Source organism: Oncorhynchus masou, chromosome 22, assembly GCF_036934945.1.
Source record: "Oncorhynchus masou masou isolate Uvic2021 chromosome 22, UVic_Omas_1.1, whole genome shotgun sequence".
In the NCBI taxonomy this organism is placed as follows: domain Eukaryota; kingdom Metazoa; phylum Chordata; class Actinopteri; order Salmoniformes; family Salmonidae; genus Oncorhynchus; species Oncorhynchus masou.
The window spans coordinates 9,120,159-9,145,990 of record NC_088233.1 but is presented as its reverse complement, the minus strand read 5'-3'; the positions used below and the strand labels follow the sequence as shown (position 1 = coordinate 9,145,990).

Here is a 25,832-nt window from a genome sequence, read left to right as displayed (position 1 = left end):
TCTTGGCAATCTTCTTATAGCCCAGGCCATCTTTATCTAGAGCAACAATTCTTTTTTTCAGATCCTCAGAGTTCTTTGCCATGAGGTGCCATGTTGAACTTCCAGTGACCAGCCAGTATGAGGGAGTGTGAGAGCGATGACACCAAATTTAACACACCTATTCCCCATTCACACCTGAGACCTTGTAACCCTAACGAGTCACATGACACCGGGGAGGGAAAATGGCTAATTGGGCCCAATTTGGACATTTTCACCTAGGGGTGTACTCACTTTTGTTGCCAGCGGTTTAGACATGAATAGCTGTGTGTTGAGTTATTTTGAGGGGACAGCAAATTTACACTGTTATACAAGCTGTACACTCACTACTTTACATTGTAGCAAAGTGTCATTTCTTCAGTGTGGTCACATGAAAAGATATACTCAAATATTTACAAAAATGTGAGGGGTGTACTCACCTTTGTGATATACTGTACCTTCTCTCATTCTTTGTCTTCCTGTTCTTCCTGGTTCGAGGCCAGCTGGCCCACGGGAACGTACTCAGTAGTCATCACCCCTGCTCACCACTTCCTTACAGGTGGGCCTGAGAAGGATGGTGTGTTCGTATTGGGCAGTGTAGGAGCCCTTGGTGTCACAGAGCGGAGGGTACGGGTCTATGATGCCCAGGTCACACAGGTTCTTCAGGGCCATCAGGTACTTGCTCTCTCCCTGCCGGTCCAACCAGCGACGGCAAAACGCCAACGTCCCGAAGTTGTCGTTGATCACGTTGAGCAGATGCTTCGCTCTGGGGAGCCTGCGACAGGGACACACACAGCACAATGGGAGGAGGCCGGGGACACAGAGGGGAGGAGGGCAGAGCGATAAGGATTATGAGAGCAGTGCAGTAGGATTAATCCACATTGATCAACATATCTGTAAAAAATGCCAGATTTAGCCAGCTGGCTAATTTGTGTCTAGTTTATGGGTTCATTGTTGTATTAGTACAGTAGTATTCAGTTCAGGTGTATACTGTAAGAATCAGCGCGTTGGAAGGGATCAGACTGAACAGGGTCATTCGCCCTCGATTGTCCTCGATGGTGAACAGAATGACATCTACAGTATAGATTTCTACTTAGCATCGATGTTCAGTATTATCATTCAGCATTAAAATCAGGTGAGGCTCGCACTCAGTGAGCGCCGACCCGAATCGAGCGACCGACCTTATTGGCACGTGTCCAACGTTGAAGTTTTTCATGTAATGCGAGCAGTCCATGTCACCGTGAACAGCTCCCCTCCCAGTGCTGCCAAACGTCTCGATTGCGTACACCTCACCTTCCTGTAGAGCAGAAGGGTAGAGGAGGACACCGAAAACTCAGCAGATCCTAGAAACAACTGATTGACCGTAATCCATCTGCAACTTACATAAAGACCAAAGTCCTTGAAACTGAAAGCCTTTATTGGCAGAAGGCGAAGGGAGAGAAACTCACAGCATTTTTTTATGTCATTGAAATCCTTCTGGTAACGAATGTAGATGTTTAGAGATTATATTTTGCCTTTTTACAAGAATCAACATCATAGATGAGCAATTGGTTTTCCAGAGGATTCTATAAATGCTGATGTCATTACAGTAACTATTTCATCTCTTATAGTGTTCATTACAGTAACTCATCTCTTATAGTGTTCATTACAGTAACTATTTCACCTCTTATAGTGTTTATTACAGTAACTCATCTCTTATAGTGTTCATTAAAGTAACTATTTAATCTCTTATAGTGTTCATTACAGTAACTATTTAATCTCTTATAGTGTTCATTACAGTAACTCTTATCTCTTATAGTGTTCATTACAGTAACTATTTAATCTCTTATAGTGTTCATTACAGTAACTATTTAATCTCTTATAGTGTTCATTACAGTAACTCATCTCTTATAGTGTTCATTACAGTAACTCATCTCTTATAGTGTTCATTACAGTAACTCATCTCTTATAGTGTTCTTATAGTGTACCATTAAGCAATGGTAAGTCCGCCCCAACCCACTGGTGTGGGAGTAAGTCTCAATGGAAAAGCACCATATCAGGTGGTGGTGATTCAAGACCCTGTGGTATTAGCTGATAACACTGACACCCTTCCTCTCTGCTCAGATAATCACTCAGTGAGAGCAGCCTCTCGGCACGCCCTGCTGACTCTCCACCCCAGTGAGAGCAGCCTCTCGGCACGCCCTGCTGACTCTCCACCCCAGTGAGAGCAGCCTCTCGGCACGCCCTGCTGACTCTCCACCCCACTGAGAGCAGCCTCTCGGCACGCCCTGCTGACTCTCCACCCCAGTGAGAGCAGCCTCTCGGCACGCCCTGCTGACTCTCCACCCCACTGAGAGCAGCCTCTCGGCACGCCCTGCTGACTCTCCACCCCAGTGAGAGCAGCCTCTCGGCACGCCCTGCTGACTCTCCACCCCGCTGACTCTCCACCCCAGTGAGAGCAGCCTCTCGGCACGCCCTGCTGACTCTCCACCCCAGTGAGAGCAGCCTCTCGGCACGCCCTGCTGACTCTCCACCCCAGTGAGAGCAGCCTCTCGGCACGCCCTGCTGACTCTCCACCCCAGTGAGAGCAGCCTCTCGGCACGCCCTGCTGACTCTCCACCCCAGTGAGAGCAGCCTCTCGGCACGCCCTGCTGACTCTCCACCCCAGTGAGAGCAGCCTCTCGGCACGCCCTGCTGACTTTCCACCCCAGTGAGAGCAGCCTCGCAGTACGCCCTGCTGACTCTCCACCCCACTGAGAGCAGCCTCTCGGCACGCCCTGCTGACTCTCCACCCCAGTGAGAGCAGCCTCTCGGCACGCCCTGCTGACTCTCCACCCCGCTGACTCTCCACCCCAGTGAGAGCAGCCTCTCGGCACGCCCTGCTGACTCTCCACCCCAGTGAGAGCAGCCTCTCGGCACGCCCTGCTGACTCCACCCAGTGAGAGCAGCCTCTCGGCACGCCCTGCTGACTCTCCACCCCAGTGAGAGCAGCCTCTCGGCACGCCCTGCTGACTCTCCACCCCAGTGAGAGCAGCCTCTCGGCACGCCCTGCTGACTCTCCACCCCAGTGAGAGCAGCTTCGCAGTACGCCCTGCTGACTCTCCACCCCACTGAGAGCAGCCTCGGCACGCCCTGCTGACTCTCCACCCCAGTGAGAGCAGCCTCTCGGCACGCCCTGCTGACACTCCAGCAGAACACACACACACATGCTGGCAAGCAAGCCTGCACACACACACACACACACACACACACACACACACACACACACACACACACACACACACACACACACAGACACACAGACACACACACACACACACACACAAAGAGGGTAATGGCCCTAACCCAACACCACTCACTCCAGCTAAATATAAAACCTTCTAACCTGGCACATCAGCAACTCCATCCATCCCTTCCTGGCTTAGCTGAACACATCAGCAACTCCATCCATCCCTTCCTGGCTTAGCTGACAAACATCAGCAACTCCATCCATCCCTTCCTGGCTTAGCTGACAAACATCAGCAACTCCATCCATCCCTTCCTGGCTTAGCTGAACACATCAGCAACTCCATCCATCCCTTCCTGGCTTAGCTGACAAACATCAGCAACTCCATCCATCCCTTCCTGGCTTAGCTGAACACATCAGCAACTCCATCCATCCCTTCCTGGCTTAGCTGAACACATCAGCAACTCCATCCATCCCTTCCTGGCTTAGCTGACAAACATCAGCAACTCCATCCATCCCTTCCTGGCTTAGCTGAACACATCAGCAACTCCATCCATCCCTTCCTGGCTTAGCTGACAAACATCAGCAACTCCATCCATCCCTTCCTGGCTTAGCTGAACACATCAGCAACTCCATCCATCCCTTCCTGGCTTAGCTGACAAACATCAGCAACTCCATCCATCCCTTCCTGGCTTAGCTGAACACATCAGCAACTCCATCCATCCCTTCCTGGCTTAGCTGAACACATCAGCAACTCCATCCATCCCTTCCTGGCTTAGCTGACAAACATCAGCAACTCCATACATCCCTTCCTGGCTTAGCTGAACACATCAGCAACTCCATCCATCCCTTCCTGGCTTAGCTGACAAACATCAGCAACTCCATACATCCCTTCCTGGCTTAGCTGAACACATCAGCAACTCCATCCATCCCTTCCTGGCTTAGCTGAACACATCAGCAACTCCATCCATCCCTTCCTGGCTTAGCTGACAAACATCAGCAAAACGTACCACTCAGCAGCCCGCCAATTAAAATGTTCAATTCTGTCCAAACGGAGTTAAGCATTGCAGCTGTGTGTGTCAGGGTGGGTGGTTAATAAACTACGGACCTTTAGCCTGAAATCCCAGATCTGTTTGTGCTGTCTTACCAACAAATGTGGTCATTCTCACACCTTAGGAGTTGGCAAAACAGCACAGACAAATCTGGTACCAGGCTAATTGAGCTATGTGACCTCACCAATATGGTCCTTACCTGGGCAATATATTTAGATCCTCAGGCGTCTAGGTATCTCTAAAGATATGTAGCAGGTGTCTAGGTATTTATTTTTTTTACCTTTATTTAACCAGGCAAGTCAGTTAAGAACAAATTCTTATTTTCAATGACGGCCTGGGAACAGTGGGTTAACTGCCTGGTCAGGGGCAGAATGACAGATTTGTACCTTGTCAGCTCGGGGGTTTGAACTCGCAACCTTCCGGTTACTAGTCCAACGCTCTAACCACTAGGCTATCTCTAAAATATGTAGCAGGTATCTAGGTATCTAAAGATATGTGACAGGTGAATAGGCAATATCACCTTTAGTGAGTGAACTGGTCATTAATTGACTTTGAGTGGTGAGAACTCGACGTGTTTAGAGATATAATTGCTACTTGATGCTTCCAGGTGGTAATGTGCTTATAAGTGTAATAATGTGATTTTAAAGGTGCAATAATGTGACTAAAAGTGTAATTAAAGAACTGAAGGAGACGACTAAGGAGGTGTTGGAGTGTGTGTGTGTGTGTGTGTGTGTGTGTGTGTGTGTGTGTGTGTGTGTGTGTGTGATGTTAATCTGAGCTGATCTCGACACCTTGTAACTCTATAGAGATGTTCTCGCTATTACACGTCCTTAAGGGTTGTATTTATAGGCTACTCTAAGGATTTTACTATTTGTATATATAATTTCACTTGAACAGAATGAACCTGCAAAAGAGGAGATGTGTACCTTGAGTGTGTTGTTGCGGACATTAAGGAAAAAAAGAAGAGAAGAAGAAGTTTAACAACATCTGTAACATCTGAAAAGGCCTCTGTTCAAATGAGCAAAGGACGGCACCAGTCAGTACTCAGTCACCAGTCAGTCACCAGACAGTACCCTGTCAGTCACCAGACAGTACCCTGTCAGTCACCAGACAGTACCCTGTCAGTCACCAGACAGTACCCTGTCAGTCACCAGACAGTACCCTGTCAGTCACCAGACAGTACCCTGTCAGTCACCAGACAGTACCCAGTCTTTTTTTTAACCTTTATTTAGTCAGTTAAGAACAAATTATTATTTACAATGACGGCCGACCCCGGCCAAACCAGGACGACACTGGGCATATTGTGCGCCACCCTATGGGACTCCCGATCATGACCGGATGTGATGCAGCCTGGATTCGAACCAGGTACTACAGTGGCGCCTCTTACATTGAGATGCAGTGTCTTAGACCACTGCATCACTCGGGAGCCCTAATCATCAGTCAGTCTCCAGTCAGTCACCAGACAGTACCCTGGCAGTCACCAAACAGTACCCTGACAGTCACCAGACAGTAGCCTGACAGTACCCAGTCAGTCACCAGACAGTACTCAGTCACCAGACAGTACCCTGGCAGTCACCAGACAGTACCCGGTCAGTCGCCAGACAGTACCCTGTCAGTCACCAGACAGTACCCGGTCAGTACCCAGACAGTACTCAGACAGTACCCAGTCAGTACCCAGACAGTACCCAGTCAGTCACCAGACAGTACCCAGTCAGTACCCAGTCAGTCACCAGACAGTACCCAGTCAGTCACCAGACAGTACCCTGTCAGTCACCAGACAGTACCCAGTCAGTACCCAGTCAGTCACCAGACAGTACCCAGTCAGTCACCAGACAGCACTCAGTCACCAGACAGTACCCTGACAGTCACCAGTCAGTACCCAGACAGTACCCAGTCAGTACCCAGTCAGTCACCAGACAGTACCCTGTCAGTCACCAGACAGTACTCAGTCAGTCACCAGACAGTACCCTGTCAGTCACCAGACAGTACTCAGTCAGTACCCAGTCAGTCACCAGACAGTACCCAGTCAGTCACCAGACAGTACCCAGTCAGTACCCAGTCAGTCACCAGACAGTACCCAGTCAGTCACCAGACAGTACCCTGTCAGTCACCAGACAGTACCCAGTCAGTACCCAGACAGTACCCAGTCAGTCACCAAACAGTACCCAGTCAGTCACCAGACAGTACCCAGTCAGTCACCAGACAGTCACCAGTCAGTACCCAGTCAGTCACCAGACAGTACCCAGTCAGTCACCAGACAGTACCCAGTCAGTCACCAGACAGTACCCTGTCAGTACCCAGTCACCTGTCAGTACCCAGTCACCAGTCAGTACCCTGTCAGTCACCAGACAGTACCCAGACAGTACCCAGTCAGTACTCAGTCACCAGACAGTACCCTGTCAGTCGTCAGTACCCAGTCAGTACTCAGTCACCAGACAGTACCCTGTCAGTCACCAGACAGTACCCAGACAGTACCCAGTCAGTACTCAGTCACCAGACAGTCACCAGATAGTACCCTGTCAGTCACCAGACAGTACCCTGTCAGTCACCAGACAGTCACCAGACAGTACCCTGTCAGTCACCAGACAGTCACCAGACAGTACCCTGTCAGTCACCAGACAGTACCCTGTCAGTCACCAGACAGTACCCAGACAGTACCCAGTCAGTACTCAGTCACCAGACAGTACCCAGACAGTACCCAGACAGTACCCAGTCACCAGACAGTACCCTGTCAGTCACCAGACAGTACCCAGACAGTACCCAGTCAGTACTCAGTCACCAGACAGTACCCTGTCAGTCACCAGACAGTACCCAGTCAGTCACCAGACAGTACCCAGACAGTACCCAGTCAGTACTCAGTCACCAGACAGTCACCAGATAGTACCCTGTCAGTCACCAGACAGTACCCAGTCAGTACCCAGTCAGTACCCAGTCAGTACTCAGTCAGTCACCAGACAGTACCCAGACAGTACCCAGTCAGTACTCAGTCACCAGACAGTCACCAGATAGTACCCTGTCAGTCACCAGACAGTACCCTGTCAGTCACCAGACAGTCACCAGACAGTACCCTGTCAGTCACCAGACAGTCACCAGACAGTACCCAGTCAGTCACCAGACAGTACCCAGACAGTACCCAGTCAGTACTCAGTCACCAGACAGTACCCAGACAGTACCCAGTCAGTACTCAGTCACCAGACAGTACCCAGACAGTACCCAGTCAGTACTCAGTCACCAGACAGTACCCTGTCAGTCACCAGACAGTCACCAGACAGTACCCAGTCAGTCACCAGACAGTTCCCAGACAGTACCCAGTCAGTACTCAGTCACCAGACATTCACCAGACAGTACCCTGTCAGTCACCAGACAGTACCCTGTCAGTCACCAGACAGTCACCAGACAGTACCCTGTCAGTCACCAGACAGTCACCAGACAGTACCCTGTCAGTCACCAGACAGTCACCAGACAGTACCCTGTCAGTCACCAGACAGTACCCAGTCAGTACCCAGTCAGTACTCAGTCAGTACTCAGTCACCAGTCAGTACCCAGACAGTACCCGGTCAGTACTCAGTCACCAGACAGTACCCGGTCAGTACCCGGTCAGTCACCAGACAGTACCCGGTCAGTCACCAGACAGTACCCGGTCAGTACCCAGACAGTACCCGGTCAGTCACCAGACAGTACCCGGTCAGTACCCGGTCAGTCACCAGACAGTACCCGGTCAGTACCCGGTCAGTCACCAGACAGTACCCGGTCAGTACCCGGTCAGTCACCAGACAGTACCCACCTCCATTCTGGTAGCTTCTCCTCCCTTGACGATGGGGACAGTCTTGCCTGCATGTATCCTGTACTGGCCGATGGAGTGGCCGTTGAGGTTCCTGATTGGCTTTACTACATGGGGAGAAAAATATATATATATACAGTTGATGTCGGAAGTTTACATACAACTTAGGCAAAAAACATTTCAACTCAGTTTGTCACAATTCCTGACATTTTATCCTAGTAAAAATTCCCTGTCTTAGGTCAGTTAGGGTCACTAGTTTATTTTAAGAATGTGAAATGTCAGTATAATAGTAGAGATAATGATTTATTTCAGCTTTTATTTCTTTCATCACATTCCTAATGGGTAAGAAGTTTACATACACTCAATTAGTATTCGGTAGCATTGCCTTTAAATTGTTTAACTTGGGTCAAACATTTCGGGTAGCCTTCCACAAGCTTCCCACAATAAGTTGGGTGAATTTTGGCCCAATCCTCCTGACAGAGCTGTTGTAACTGAGTCAGGTTTGTAGGTCTCCTTACTCGCACACGCTTTTTCAGTTCTGCCCACACATTTTCTATAGGATTGACTTTGTTGTCCTTAAGCCATTTGCCACAACTTTGGAAGTATGATTGGGTTCCTGGCTGATATCTTGAGATGTTGCTTCAATATATCCACATCATTTTCCTCCTCATGATGCCATCTATTTTGTGAAGTGCACCAGTCCCTCCTACAGAAAAGCACCCCCACGACATGATGCTGCCACCCCCTTGCTTCACGGTTGGGATGGTGTTCTTAGGCTTGCAAGCATCCCCCTTTTTCCTCCAAACATAACGATGGTCATTATGGCCAAACGGTTCTATTCTTTCAGACCAGAGGACATTTCTCCAAAAAGTAGCATCTTTGTCCCCACGTGCAGTTGCAAACCATAGTCTGGCTTTTTTATGGCGGTTTTGGAGCAGTGGCTTCTTCCTTACTGAGTGGCCTTTCAGGTTATGTCGATATAGGACTCGTTTTACTGTGAATTTAGATACTTTTGTAACTGTTTCCTCCAGCATCTTCACAAGGTCCTTTGCTGTTCTGGGATTGATTTGCACTTTTTGCACCAAAGTAAGTTCATCTCTAGGAGACAGAACACGTCTCCTTCCTGAGCGGTGTGACGGCTGCATGGTCCCAAGGTGTTTACACTTGCATACTATTGTTTGTACAGATGAATGTGGTACCTTCAGGTGTTTGGAAATTGCTCCTCAGGATGAACCAGACTTGTGGAGATCTACAATGTTTTTCTGGGGTCTTGGCTTATTTCTTTTGATTTTCCCATGCTGTCAAGCTAAGAGGCACTGAGTTTGAAGGTAAGCCTTGAAATACATCCACAGGTACACCTTCAATTGACTCAAATGATGTCAATTAGCCTATCAGAAGCCATTACATAATTTTCTGGAATTTTCCAAGCTGTTTAAAGGCACAGTCAACTTAGTGTATGTAAACTTCTGACACACTGGAATTGTGATACAGTGAATTATATGTGAAATAATATGTCTGTAAACAATGGTTGGAAAAATGACTTGTGTCATGTACAAAGTAGATGTCCTAACCGACATTCCAAAACTATAGTTCCTTTATCAAGACATTTGTGGAGTGGTTGAAAAACCACTTCAATGAGTCCAAACTAAGTGTATGTAAACTTCCGACTTCAACTGTACATACACACACAATAATATATATACTTTTGCAAGGCATGTGCATATACATACATACATACATACATACATACATACATACATACATACATACATACATACATACATACATACATACAGTGAGTGAGTGAGTGAGTGAGTGAGTGAGTGAGTGAGTGAGTGAGTGAGTGAGTGAGTGAGTGAGTGAGTGAGTGAGTGAGTGAGTGAGTGAGTGAGTGAGTGAGTGACACACAGAGACACACAGAGAGACACAGAGAGACACAGAGAGACACAGAGAGACACAGAGAGACAGAGAGAGAGACACACAGAGACACACAGAGACAGAGAGAGAGACACACAGAGACACACAGAGACAGAGAGAGAGACACACAGAGAGACACACAGAGAGACACAGAGAGAGAGACACACAGAGACACACAGAGAGACACAGAGAGAGAGACACACAGAGACAGAGAGAGAGACACAGAGAGAGAGACACACAGAGACAGAGAGAGAGACACACAGACAGAGAGAGAGACACACAGACAGAGAGAGAGACACACAGACAGAGAGAGAGACACACAGACAGAGAGAGAGACACACAGAGAGAGAGACACACAGAGACAGAGAGAGAGACACACAGAGACAGAGAGAGAGACACACACAGAGACACACAGAGACAGACAGACCTTGGTATGTTTTCCCATCTATCTCCACCTCATAAGACTCCATGACCTCCTGGATGGTTTCACCCACGTCACACAGACGCACATCTATCCCCGCACACTGGCACAGAAAACAGTTGACAGTTACACAAGCTCTCTCCACAGGGGTCACAAAATAGACATGAGTTGACAGTTACACAAGCAAACATCAACCAACCATCTCTGCAGAGCTCATTATCAGACGAGTAGTGAGTGAGAGTTACATCACATATCCTCTTAGGATGTTAGCTAGCATCCAAAATATGGTCATTTAGCAGAAGCTTTTATCCAAAGCGGATTACAGAACTGTCAACATTAACAGATATATTCAGTATTATGTGGCCCATGCACGGGAGTCAAACACACAGCCCTGATGTTGCGTGCACTGTAAAAACAGCTAGCTAGAGTCATCTCAGCAGCTGGCTGTAGATGTGACTTAATGCTGGCTCTACTTTGGTCTGACCCCACTACAGATGGTCTAGATTGGTCTGACCCCACTACAGATGGTCTAGATTGGTCTGACCCCACTACAGAAGGTCTACTTTGGTCTGACCCCACTACAGATGGTCTAGATTGGTCTGACCCCACTACAGATGGTCTAGATTGGTCTGACCCCACTACAGAAGGTCTAGATTGGTCTGACCCCACTACAGATGGTCTAGATTGGTCTGACCCCACTACAGATGGTCTAGATTGGTCTGACCCCACTACAGACGGTCTAGATTGGTCTGACCCCACTACAGATGGTCTACTTTGGTCTGACCCAACTACAGATGGTCTAGATTGGTCTGACCCCACTACAGATGGTCTAGATTGGTCTGACCTCACTACAGATCTACTTTGGTCTGACCCCACTGCAGACGGTCTACTTTGGTCTGACCCCACTACAGGTCTACTTTGGTCTGACCCCACTACAGATGGTCTAGATTGGTCTGACCCCACTACAGAAGGTCTACTTTGGTCTGACCCCACTACAGATGGTCTAGATTGGTCTGACCCCACTACAGAAGGTCTACTTTGGTCTGACCCCACTACAGATGGTCTAGATTGGTCTGACCCCACTACAGATGGTCTAGATTGGTCTGACCCCACTACAGGTCTACTTTGGTCTGACCCCACTACAGATGGTCTAGATTGGTCTGACCCCACTACAGAAGGTCTACTTTGGTCTGACCCCACTACAGATGGTCTAGATTGGTCTGACCCCACTACAGAAGGTCTAGATTGGTCTGACCCCACTACAGAAGGTCTACTTTGGTCTGACCCCACTACAGATGGTCTAGATTGGTCTGACCCCACTACAGAAGGTCTACTTTGGTCTGACCCCACTACAGATGGTCTAGATTGGTCTGACCCCACTACAGACGGTCTAGATTGGTCTGACCCCACTACAGATGGTCTAGATTGGTCTGACCCCACTACAGACGGTCTACCTTGGTCTGACCCCACTACAGATGGTCTAGATTGGTCTGACCCCACTACAGATGGTCTAGATTGGTCTGACCCCACTACAGATGGTCTAGATTGATCTGACACCACTACAGATGGTCTAGATTGGTCTGACCCCACTACAGATGGTCTAGATTGGTCTGACACCACTACAGATGGTCTACTTTGGTCTGACCCCACTACAGATGGTCTAGATTGGTCTGACCCCACTACAGATGGTCTAGATTGGTCTGACCCCACTACAGATGGTCTAGATTGGTCTGACCCCACTACAGATGGTCTAGATTGGTCTGACCCCACTACAGAAGGCCCGGCAAGAACCAGGCAGATGAGTCCATATTCAGAGGTGTGTTATTTCTTGGTCACCACCACACACACACACACACACACACACACACACACACACACACACACACACACACACACACACACACACCATAGAAGTAAAACACACTGATAACTTGGTCGCAAGCCAAACTTGCTTATTCATCTGTCAACAACTATAACCACTCTAACCTGGAGTGGGAGGGGCCATAGTCAAAATGTCCATTTAAACCTGATGATTGGCTGAAAGGAAGGGTCTTTTTTTTACATGCTCTAGTCTAACCCACTGAACAATGGGAACCAAAGTCATAGTGCATGGATGGATAAATGGGTTGTTTTACCCTGATGCCTGTGTTGGTAGCATCTCTCACAGCCTCCAGTAATCTGTCGTACTTTGGGTTGAAGGTCACGGTGAAGGCACAGTCAATGATTCGACCTGAAACACAGACAACATGAATATCAGTCAAGTACAACGACATGACGTAAAGTTTGATCTCACCTTCCTGTTTTAGGTGGTATTTACAAAAGTATGGGTCAGAAGTGTGATTACAATGTATCAGATCATTACAGCTCTATTTTAATATGTAATGACTAAATAAAGTAGTACAAGATGAAAGGAAGACTTTAAAATAGTGATCCTTGTAGATCTGCACTACTGCAGGGTTTTGTCCCAGTTCAGCAGTTAAACACCTGATACAGCTCATCAAGGGGTTGAACGTCAGTTGATTCGTTGAGGCAGGTGTAACAGCATTAAAATGCTGGATCAAAAACCTTCAGTGTTGTGGATTGACTATTACTGCTGTAGAATGCAAGTGCCACCAGATACAGACATTAGCCCCGGTAACTGTAAAGCACATTGTGACACCAGATACAGACATTAGCCCCGGTAACTGTAAAGCACATTGTGACACCAGATACAGACATTAGCCCCGGTAACTGTAAAGCACATTGTGACACCAGATACAGACATTAGCCCCGGTAACTGTAAAGCACATTGTGACACCAGATACAGACATTAGCCCCGGTAACTGTAAAGCACATTGTGACACCAGATACAGACATTAGCCCCGGTAACTGTAAAGCACATTGTGACACCAGATACAGACATTAGCCCCGGTAACTGTAAAGCACATTGTGACACCAGATACAGACATTAGCCCCGGTAACTGTAAAGCACATTGTGACACCAGATACAGACATTAGCCCCGGTAACTGTAAAGCACATTGTGACACCAGATACAGACATTAGCCCCGGTAACTGTAAAGCACATTGTGACACCAGATACAGACATTAGCCCCGGTAACTGTAAAGCACATTGTGACACCAGATACAGACATTAGCCCCGGTAACTGTAAAGCACATTGTGACACCAGATACAGACATTAGCCCCGGTAACTGTAAAGCACATTGTGACACCAGATACAGACATTAGCCCCGGTAACTGTAAAGCACATTGTGACACCAGATACAGACATTAGCCCCGGTAACTGTAAAGCACATTGTGCCACCAGATACAGACATTAGCCCCGGTAACTGTAAAGCACATTGTGACACCAGATACAGACATTAGCCCCGGTAACTGTAAAGCACATTGTGCCACCAGATACAGACATTAGCCCCAGTAACTGTAAAGCACATTGTGACACCAGATACAGACATTAGCCCCGGTAACTGTAAAGCACATTGTGACACCAGATACAGACATTAGCCCCGGTAACTGTAAAGCACATTGTGACACCAGATACAGACATTAGCCCCGGTAACTGTAAAGCACATTGTGACAACCCTGCTTATGTAAAAAAAAGTATTTCTAAATATATTTGATTGATTGACAGAACTCAGTGCCAGTGTTGACCATTGATGTGCCTGCCAGTCTATTTATATAAATAAATGTGATTTGATTGATTGAAGTAACACAAAACAAAACTACAGACTGAACTGAAACTGAACTCACTGACCGTTGATGTGCGTGCCGAAGTCTATCTTGCAGACGTCGTTGTACTGCAGGACTGTGGGGTCACCAGCATTAGGAGTGTAGTGGGCAGCAACATGGTTGATTGAGCAGCCAGTGGGGAATGCCAGGCCAGCCTTCAGACCGTTCTCTTTGATCAGCCTCCTACTGCAGTCCTCCAGTCGTTCACTGACATACAGGGACAGGGACAGACCAGGCAGACAGGGACAGACAGGGACAGGGCCAGACCAGGCAGACCGGTACAGACAGGGACAGGGACAGGGACAGACCAGGCAGACAGGGACAGACCAGGCAGACAGGGACAGGGCCAGGGACAGGGACAGACCAGGCAGACAGGGACAGACCAGGCAGACAGGGACAGGGCCAGGGACAGGGACAGACCAGGCAGACAGGGACAGACCAGGCAGACAGGGACAGACCAGGCAGACCGGTACAGACAGGGACAGGGACAGACCAGGCAGACCGGTACAGACAGGGACAGGGACAGACCAGGCAGACAGGGCCAGGGACAAACAGGTACAGACAGGAAAGGGACAGACCAGGCAGACAGGTACAGACAGGGACAGACAGGGACAGGGACAGACAGGGACAAACAGGGACAGACAGGGACAGACAGGTAGACAGGGACAGACAGGTACGGACAGGGACAGGGCCAGGGGCAGACAGGAACAGGGACAGACAGGGACAGGGCCAGACAGGGACAAACAGGGACAGACAGGGACAGGGTCCGGGGACAGACAGGAACAGGGACAGACAGGGACAGGGCCAGACAGGGACAAACAGGGACAGGACCAGGGACATACAGGGACAAAGAGGGACAGACAGGGACAGGGCCAGGGACAGACAGGGACAAACAGGGACAGACAGGGACAGGGCCAGGGACAGACAGGAACAGGGACAGACAGGGACAGGGCCAGGGACAGACAGGGACAAACAGGGACAGACAGGGCCAGGGACAAACAGGGACAGACAGGTAGACAGGAACAGACAGGGACAGACAGGTAGACAGGGACAGACAGGGACAGACAGGTAGACAGGGACAGACAGGGACAGACAGGTAGACAGGGACAGACAGGTAGACAGGGACAGACAGGGACAGACAGGGACAGACAGGGACAGACAGGTAGACAGGGACAGACAGGGACAGACAGGGACAGACAGGTAGACAGGGACAGACAGGGACAGACAGGTAGACAGAGACAGGGACAGGGACAGACAGGAACAAACAGGAACAGACAGGTATACAGGGACAGACAGGGACAGACAGGGACAGGGATAGACCAGTCAGACAGGGACAGGGACAGACCAGTCAGACAGGGACAGACAGGTATACAGGGACAGACAGGGACAGACCAGTCAGACAGGGACAGGGACAGACCAGTCAGACAGGGACAGGGATAGACCAGTCAGACAGGGACAGACAGGGACAGACCAGTCAGACAGGGACAGGGATAGACCAGTCAGACAGGGACAGGGATAGACCAGTCAGACAGGGACAGATCACGCAGACCGGAACAGACCAGGCAGACAGGGACAGACAGGGACAGACAGGGACAGACAGGTAGACAGGGACAGACAGGGACAGACAGGTAGACAGGGACAGACCAGGCAGACAGGGACAGATCACGCAGACCGGAACAGACCAGTCAGACAGGGACAGACAGGGACAGACAGGAACAAGGACAGACAGGGACAGACCAGGCAGACAGAGACAGGGACATACAGACAGGGACAGGCAGACAGGGACAGGGACAGATCAGACAGACAGGGACAGATCAGACAGACAGGGACAGATCAGACAGACAGGGACAGACAGGGACAGATCAGACAGGGACAGATCAGACAGACAGGGAAAGACCAGACAGAGACAGGAACAGATCAGACAGACAGGGACAGACCAGACAGACAGGGACAGACAGGGACAGATCAGACAGACAGGGACAGACAGGGACAGATCAGACAGACAGGGACAGATCAGACAGACAGGGACAGATCAGACAGACAGGGACAGACAGGGACAGATCAGACAGGGACAGATCAGACAGACAGGGACCGATCAGACAGACAGGGACAGACAGGGACAGATCAGACAGACAGGGACAGATCAGACAGACAGGGACAGATCAGACAGACAGGGACAGATCAGACAGGGACAGATCAGACAGACAGGGAAAGACCAGACAGAGACAGGAACAGATCAGACAGACAGGGACAGACCAGACAGAGACAGGGACAGATAAGACAGACAGGGACAGACAGGGACAGACAGGGACAGACCAGGCAGACAGGGACAGACAGACAGGGACAGGGACATATCAGACAGACAGAGACAGGGACAGACCAGACAGAGACAGGGACAGACAGAGACAGACAGGGACAGACCAGGCAGACAGGGACAGACAGACAGGGACAGATCAGACAGACAGGGACAGACAGGGACAGACCAGGCAGACAGGGACAGATCAGACAGACAGGGACAGACCAGGCAGACAGGGACAGACAGACAGACAGATAGGGACCGATCAGACAGACAGGGACCGATCAGACAGACAAGGATGGACCAGACAGAGACAGGGACAGACCAGACAGACAGGGACAGACAGACAGGGACAGGGGACGGGATAATGCAGCTTAGCCATGTACTGTAGGTTTATGTGAATACAGCCTCAATCAGGGATGTCTTTTATCAGCCTCCTAGTGCAATCCTCTAGTCCACATATGTCAGAGTCAAGGCCCGCGGGCCACATCCGGCCCGCGAGAAGGTTTTTTACGGCCCCTGGGATGATCTTGATTTATTATTAGAACCGGCCCGCAGACCGCAGCAAGCCGGCAGCCCGCAGATCTTTTACACGCACCAATACTACATATCCCACAATGCAACGGTGACGCACCGAGCAGTAGGCTGCTTCATTTCAATATTTATTGGCACAGCAGTCGTCAGCATCACAGTAAAATTAACTTTCAGATACCCATCAAAAATGGCAAAACGGAAGGTGGACACTGAGAACCGGGGTTTCAAACAAGGTGGGAGTCGGAGTATATGTTCACGGAGGTAGCTGGAAAACCTGTGTGTCTTCTGTGTGGAGAAAGTGTGGCGGTACTGAAAGAGTATAATCTGAGACGACATTATGAAACGAAACACGCGGACAAAAACAAGAATATGGACATGGAACAAAGGCTACAAAAGGCAGAGGAATTAAAACGAGGCCTCAAATCTCGACAGGCTCTGTTCAAAAAAGCCAAATCACAAGGCCAGGCTGCTGTCAAGGCCAGTTTTATTTTGGCAGAAGAGATCGCTAAATCAGCCCGGCCATTTACGGAGGGGGATTTCATCAAAAACTGCATGATTAAAGTTTGTGACGAAGTTTGCCCAGAAAAAAGCAACTCTTTTTAAATGTGAGTCTGAGCAGAAACACCATTGCCGAGAGAGTAGACCAGTTGTCCATCAATCTAAAAGAGCAGCTTGTGAAAAAGGGAAAAGATTTCATTGCATATTCCTTGGCTGTGGATGAGAGCACCGACATTTCTGACATTGCCCAGTTGTCAATTTTCATCCGCGGAGTGGACTCCAGCCTAAGCGTGACAGAGGAGTTTTTGGCTTTACGTCCTATGCATGGCACAACTACGGGGCATGATTTGTATGAAGAGGTGTCAAGATGTGTAAATGAGATGGAGCTGCCTTGGGAAAAACTCGTGGGTTTGACAACCGACGGAGCACCTGCGATGTGTGGACACAGGAGCGGACTGGTGGCGAAGATACGGGAAAAGATGCAAGAGGAAAACGCGACAGGTGAGCTGACAGCTTATCATTGTATCATACACCAGGAAGCGTTGTGCGGTAAAGCCTTGAAAATGGAGCATGTAATGAGCATCATCACGCGCACAGTTAACTTTATCAGAGCCAAAGGTTTGAATCACCGCCAGTTCAAGGCATTTCTGACGGAGTTAGAAACGGAGCATGGTGATTTGCCTTATCACACAGAGGTGCGATGGCTAAGCCAGGGAAAGGTGCTTCAAAGATGTTTCGAGCTTCGTGAGGAACAAAGTGTTGTTTTTGATTAATAGATTTTTGCACTTTATTTTATTGTATTTCAATCCAATTATATTTTAAAAATATTTCAGTTGAGTGGATGATAGAAAATTGCTATTATTGTTTTTTTCTTTGAAGTAAATTTAGCCCACTTTTGCTAAAATAGAAAATATAGGCTACTGATGGTGCCTTGAATACCGGTTTCTTTCATTTAATGTTCATGTTATGGGGATTTTTATATAAAGGAAATTTGTCTTTTGTGTCTGTTGAAAATTAAAGATTACTGACAGAGCCATAAGAAAATATTGCTTTATTTATCTGATCATATTGGAATATATTTGTTAGGTTTTCAGTAGGTTCAATTAGGTTCACTAGACTATATGCGTCATTTAAAAATTTTTCAATGAACATTCGAACAGTCCGGCCCTCGGCTTGTAGCTAAATTTTTTATTTGGCCCTCCGTCCATTTGACTTTGACACCCCTGCTCTAGTCTAACAGACAGGGACCACAGATGACAGGACATGATCACTTCAGCAACACAGGTTAACCATGCAGGTTGATGCAGACTCACTCTATGATCCTCGAGGCTGCTGCTGAGGAAGGTACAGCACCAGCTCATCAGTGAACCACCTGACTCAGCTGATGAAGGAGTAGATCAGTTGATGAACCGAATCAGGTGTTTTACTGCTGAGCTGGAACAAAAACCTGCAGTACTGCTACTCTACAAGAGCAGAATTGAGAATCGCTCAAATGACTCAAATACATCAATACACTATTTAGAATAAAGTGAACATCAACGCAGTACACTACTGTCAGGCCAGTTTGTACCAAGGGCATGTATGATATAGTAAACCACATGACTCTCACCAGATGTCGATCATGGTCATCCCAGGTTTGATCCAGGTGTTGATGTAGTTTCGGACCTGTCTGTGGGCCTCGGCAGCCTGACGGAAGTCGCTCCACATCTCCTCGTTGGCCTTGTCGAGGACCCTCTTCTCCTCATGGGTGGTCCGCCACGCTGCACTGCGCCTGGGACACACACACACACGTGCACACACACGCACATGCAGGCACCCATGCAGACACACACACGCAGGCATGAACATACAAATATGCACGCACACAAACACACACAGGCAAGCAAGCATGCACACACACCACACACACACACATCTACACCACAGACAGCATATTCTTTATCTTCTAATGGGATTGGGTGGTCAAACAACACCTTCAGAAAAGGATGCAGCAAACACTGCAGTTTATAATGCAGGTATAGATTAACATTGTGTGTGTGTGTGTGTGTGTGTGTGTGTGTGTGTGTGTGTGTGTGTGTGTGTGTGTGTGTGTGTGTGTGTGTGTGTGTGTGTGTGTGTGAATGTGTGTGTGTGTGCATATGTGTGCATATGTGCGCGTATGTGTGTACATGTGTATATGTGTGTGTGTGTGTGTGTACATGTGTGCGTGTGTGTATGTATGTGTATATGTGTGTGTGTCTCTTATTGTAAATCTTTTCATTTAACCTTGATTTAACCTGGTTTCATTGCGATTAAATCTCTTTGGCAAGAGAGACCTGGTATTGTGAACAAGAAAGAGCCTGGTTGGGAATAACATTTTATAGTGTTATCTTGTGAATAACATTTTATAGTGTTATCTTGGGTGACTGAGGCACATCCAATATTTGTATTATGTTTTAGAGTATGAAGTATGATGGACTGTAAACCACAGTGACCTTGTTAAGATCTATGGACACCACACCATTAAATCTATGGCCACCACACTGCATTAGATCTATTGACACCACACTGCATTAGATCTATGAACATCACACTGCATTAGATCTATGGACACCACACTGCATTAGATCTATGGCCACCACACTGCATTAGATCTATGAACGCCACACTGCATTAGATCTATGGACGCCACACTGCATTAGATCCATGAACATCACACTGCATGAGATCTATGGACGCCACACTGCATTAGATCTATGGACGCCACACTGCATTAGATCTATGGACGCCACACTGCATTAGATCTATGGACGCCACACTGCATTAGATCTATGGACGCCACACTGCATTAGATCTATGAACACCACACTGCATTAGATCTATGGACGCCACACTGCATTAGATCTATGGACGCCACACTGCATTAGATCTATGAACGCCACACTGCATTAGATCTATGGCCGCCACACTACATTAGATCTATGGACGCCACACTGCATTAGATCTATGGACGCCACACTGCATTAGATCTATGGACGCCACACTGTATTAGATCTATGAACATCACACCGCATGAGATCTATGGACGCCACACTGCATTAGATCTATGGACGCCACACTGCATTAGATCTATGGACGTTACACTGCATTAGATCTATGGACGCCACACTGCATTAGATCTATGGACGCCACACTGCATTAGATCTATGGACGCCACACTGCATTAGATCTATGGACGCCACACTGCATTAGATCTATGGACGCCACACTACATTAGATCTATGGCCGCCACACTGCATTAGATCTATGGCCGCCACACTACATTAGATCTATGGCCGCCACACTGCATTAGATCTATGGCCGCCACACTGCATTAGATCTATGGACGCCACACTGCATTAGATCTATGGACGCCACACTGCATTAGATCTATGGACGCCACACTGCATTAGATCTATGGACGCCACACTGCATTAGATCTATGGACGCCACACTGCATTAGATCTATGGACGCCACACTGCATTAGATCTATGGACGCCACACTGCATTAGATCTATACACCACACTGCATTAGATCTATGGACGCCACACTGCATAAGGCCAATGGACTTGGTAGAGGTGACATACCCGTCTTTAGATGGAGGATATTCACATTCCTCTCCCTTTGGGAAGACAGCACTGGGATACAGCTCACAAATAGGGACAGTGGGAGGGTCAGTCTGCCCCTTCACTGTTCCCCAGATAGAGAGAGGGAGGGAGAGGGAGGGGAGGATCGGAAGAGAGGAGGACAAGGGGAAGAGGGCAAAGAGGGGTCAGATAGAGAGAGGGAGGGAGAGGGAGATGAGGATGAGAAGAGAGAGGAAGAGAGGGGTTAGCGTCTGCAGATGTGCAACACATTGTTGCTATTAGCAACACATGGTCCCATATGGTCGCAACACATGGTACAGTGTGTATGGGAGAGAGGTTAGTGTCTGCAGATGTGCAACGCATTGTTGCTATTAGCAACACATAGTCCCATATGGTTGAAACACATGGTACGGAAATATATGCTTTAGACACCTGCTACACCTGTATAACACCATGTATATAACTAACCCTAACCTGTATAACACCATGTATATAACTAACCCTAACCTGTATAACACCATGTATATAACTAACCCTAACCTGTATAACACCATGTATATAACTAACCCTAACCTGTATAACACCATGTATATAACTAACCCTAACCCTAACCTGTATAACACCATGTATATAACCAACCCTAACCTGTATAACACCATGTATATAACTAACCCTAACCCTAACCTGTATAACACCATGTATATAACTAACCCTAACCTGTATAACACCATGTATATAACTAACCCTAACCTGTATAACACCATGTATATAACTAACCCTAACCTGTATAACACCATGTATATAACTAACCCTAACCTGTATAACACCATGTATATAACTAACCCTAACCTGTATAACACCATGTATATAACTAACCCTAACCTGTATAACACCATGTATATAACTAACCCTAACCTGTATAACACCATGTATATAACTAACCCTAACCTGTATAACACCATGTATATAACTAACCCTAACCTGTATAACACCATGTATATAACTAACCCTAACCTGTATAACACCATGTATATAACAAACCCTAACCTGTATAACACCATGTATATAACTAACCCTAACCCTAACCTGTATAACACCATGTATATAACTAACCCTAACCTGTATAACACCATGTATATAACTAACCCTAACCTGTATAACACCATGTATATAACTAACCCTAACCTGTATAACACCATGTATATAACTAACCCTAACCTGTATAACACCATGTATATAACTAACCCTAACCTGTATAACACCATGTATATAACTAACCCTAACCTGTATAACACCATGTATATAACTAACCCTAACCTGTATAACACCATGTATATAACTAACCCTAACCTGTATAACACCATGTATATAACTAACCCTAACCTGTATAACACCATGTATATAACTAACCCTAACCTGTATAACACCATGTATATAACTAACCTAACCTGTATAACACCATGTATATAACTAACCCTAACCCTAACCTGTATAACACCATGTATATAACTAACCCTAACCTGTATAACACCATGTATATAACTAACCCTAACCTGTATAACACCATGTATATAACTAACCCTAACCTGTATAACACCATGTATATAACTAACCCTAACCCTAACCTGTATAACACCATGTATATAACCAACCCTAACCTGTATAACACCATGTATATAACTAACCCTAACCTGTATAACACCATGTATATAACTAACCCTAACCTGTATAACACCATGTATATAACTAACCCTAACCTGTATAACACCATGTATATAACTAACCCTAACCTGTATAACACCATGTATATAACTAACCCTAACCTGTATAACACCATGTATATAACTAACCCTAACCTGTATAACACCATGTATATAACTAACCCTAACCTGTATAACACCATGTATATAACTAACCTAACCCTAACCTGTATAACACCATGTATATAACTAACCCTAACCTGTATAACACCATGTATATAACTAACCCTAACCTGTATAACACCATGTATATAACTAACCCTAACCCTAACCTGTATAACACCATGTATATAACTAACCCTAACCTGTATAACACCATGTATATAACTAACCCTAACCTGTATAACACCATGTATATAACTAACCCTAACCCTAACCTGTATAACACCATGTATATAACGAACCCTAACCTCTAATATTTAACACAGATCTAAATACTTACGTAAATGTGATATTTCATTTTTAATATTTTGAATAGATTTGCAACATTTTCTAAAACCCTGTTTTTGCTTGGTCATTATGGCTGTATTGTGTGCAGATTGATGAGAGGGTTAAAAAAATATATGCATCCATTTCAGAATAAGTCTGTAACAAAATGTGGAAAAAGTTCACAGGTCTGAATAGTTTTCCGAATGCACTCTCATCACTAATACAGGTGCAGTAAAGGTCTAGTAGGGGAAACCTCTTCTCAAGCAAAATAACTAATCAAGTGGAGACATACACACCCGGTTTTCATCTGTAAAAACCATTGAAGGTCCTGAAGTGGTAACCAAAGGAAGTCCAACCATGCAGAGGGAGAAACCACGCCAAGTACGATTACGACAACAAACTCACCTCCCTTCTTATTCTTCTTCTTCTTCTTCTTCTTCTTCCCTGCGGAGTTTTCACCCTCTTCTCCATCTGTCGAAAAAAAACATACATTTTTGGATTCTCTTTAACCGAACGTGACATAACGTGTTCAGTCACAATTCACGTACGCTTGTAGTTAACTCTTCACACTTAAGAAGTAACTGTAATGGGCAGCTGCAGACGCCAACTCACGTCGCAGGTCAAAATTATACATTTGTTTAGGTTTATTAAGGGCCAAATCGGGACTTGGAGATCCGTACGAGAACGATTAGGATGATAAAGTTAAAGAGGAACTGAGAAGTGGTTCAGTCAATCAAGTTGGCCACTAGAACGCTAGCAGGTGATGGAGCTCGTTGGTGATGGAGCTCGTTGGTGAACGCACCACACTAAATGACACCAAACTCGTGTCGCAGGTCACATGTTGAGTTTGAGAATGAGAAGGACAATGGTGAATGATGATGATGATGATGATGAAGTCATAGACTCGTACCCTCCTCTCCATCATCCTCCTTATCTATGTCCTCGGGCAGGGCTTGCTGCTCCAACTGTTTCGTCACATCACCAACACCTCCTCCCGTATCTCCATCCCCCTCAGACTCATTTGTCCCTGCTGCAAAGTCATACACGCACACAATCAAACACACACACACACACGTGCAACACACACACACATGCAACACACACACACACACACACACATGAAACACACACACACACATGCAATACACACACACACATGCAACACACACACATACCCAAATGCACGTGTGTGCACAACACACACACACACACACACACACACTTAAAGTGGGTAAATTGATACATTTTGAGAAAGTGCATCTAATGTGAACAGAACTTGGCAGGAGCAATGCATAATTTGTATCTATACCTGGAATCAATATCCCAAGGGCATATGTAGGTACCCTGCAGCATTATGCCCTGCCATCTATAGCCCTTCAGAAACAGGACTATATAGATACATAGTTTAACACACACCAGGAAATCATCTCAAGCTCACATGTGTTTTTACAAGATAAGGTATAGCCTATGCTTGTCACATAGTTTTGTCAGCAATTAATTTAGTGCTAAAGCTTTGTTTTCTTTTCTCCCTAGTGGACCTCTTTTAACATGCAAGAAGACAAGCGCTGAAAAGTCCTGTGATATGACTGTCATCTTATCGCTGCAACATTCTTCAATTTTCGAATTTGACAGCATTCCATTAAACCAATAGAAGAAGCGATTTCAAGCTTCGAGAGAGGCATTGTCCCGTTTCCAGATGTGCTTCTCCCCTTTAGCCCTCATAACGGCACCGGTACCCGTTCACTTCCAGGCGCGGGACAGCCGTGACAGCTGCGGCAGAACGTTATCACTTTCTGACAGGTAGTAAAGTCCCACGCGTCTCATTTTTACCGGTCTTTTTACGCTGTGGCACAACAGGGGACCCCTCAATAATGCGCTATGTCCAAAACGGGAATTTATTCTCACTATCATGCATTCTTTCTTACCTGGGACAGCGGTCTTCTTCTTCTTCTTCTTTCTTCTCTTTTTCTTGCCTGTTTCCGAGGGCTCCGCGTCCTCTTTCGCTTCGTTTTCGTCGGCGTCCCCATTGAGAACTTCGGGCGCCTCCGGTTCAGGCTGCACTATCTCGAGCTCCGCCATCATCCGCGTTCGGAATGAAGTGACGCATAAACTGCTGGGAGCCTCCAGTGGCCACATTCTGAAACTGTGCTCGAGGCAGACAGGCAGCTGAGCCAATAATGAGCTATTAGGCACTTTGTGCAGCTGCTTGACCTCAATGGAGAAAACTAAGCCCGTCCTATCTTCATTTCTCAAGTGACAAGATAGGAGCGTAGTGCTTAAACTCTGGAGAGTATATGCTACTAACTTTTATTGAGGCTGTTTGTCTTCCATCATAATAGGCCTATTTCAAGGTTATAGTAGGAGAGGAAATATTATGTATAATCTAAGTCAAATAGAGGATCACGTTGTCATTTACAAATCGACACAAATCGACACAGTGACACTAGTTGCTCAATATAACATTATTAGACATGTATGAACAATAAGGAAAGCAGCCATTTAAAAGGCTACATAAAATATAAATCAGTCAATAGCCTGGCATGGGAACACTACTGATCTCCTTACTCAGCGAATTATCCATAACGGAAG

General features: G+C 46.9%; 1 protein-coding gene across 1 annotated transcript; it reads right to left on the bottom strand.

Annotated features, from left to right (window-relative positions):
* Nucleotides 1-446: 446 nt before the first annotated feature.
* Nucleotides 447-25,509, bottom strand: LOC135508631 (methionine aminopeptidase 2-like). The gene is made up of 11 exons (XM_064928870.1): nt 25,169-25,509; nt 24,154-24,273; nt 23,649-23,714; nt 21,055-21,157; nt 19,057-19,218; nt 14,145-14,326; nt 12,527-12,621; nt 10,398-10,494; nt 8,057-8,160; nt 1,197-1,312; nt 447-790 (listed from the first exon to the last, which is right to left on the bottom strand). Exons 1-11 carry the CDS (start codon nt 25,377-25,379, stop codon nt 538-540), a joined length of 1,509 nt encoding a protein of 502 aa, XP_064784942.1. The 5' UTR covers nt 25,380-25,509; the 3' UTR covers nt 447-537.
* Nucleotides 25,510-25,832: the final 323 nt, after the last annotated feature.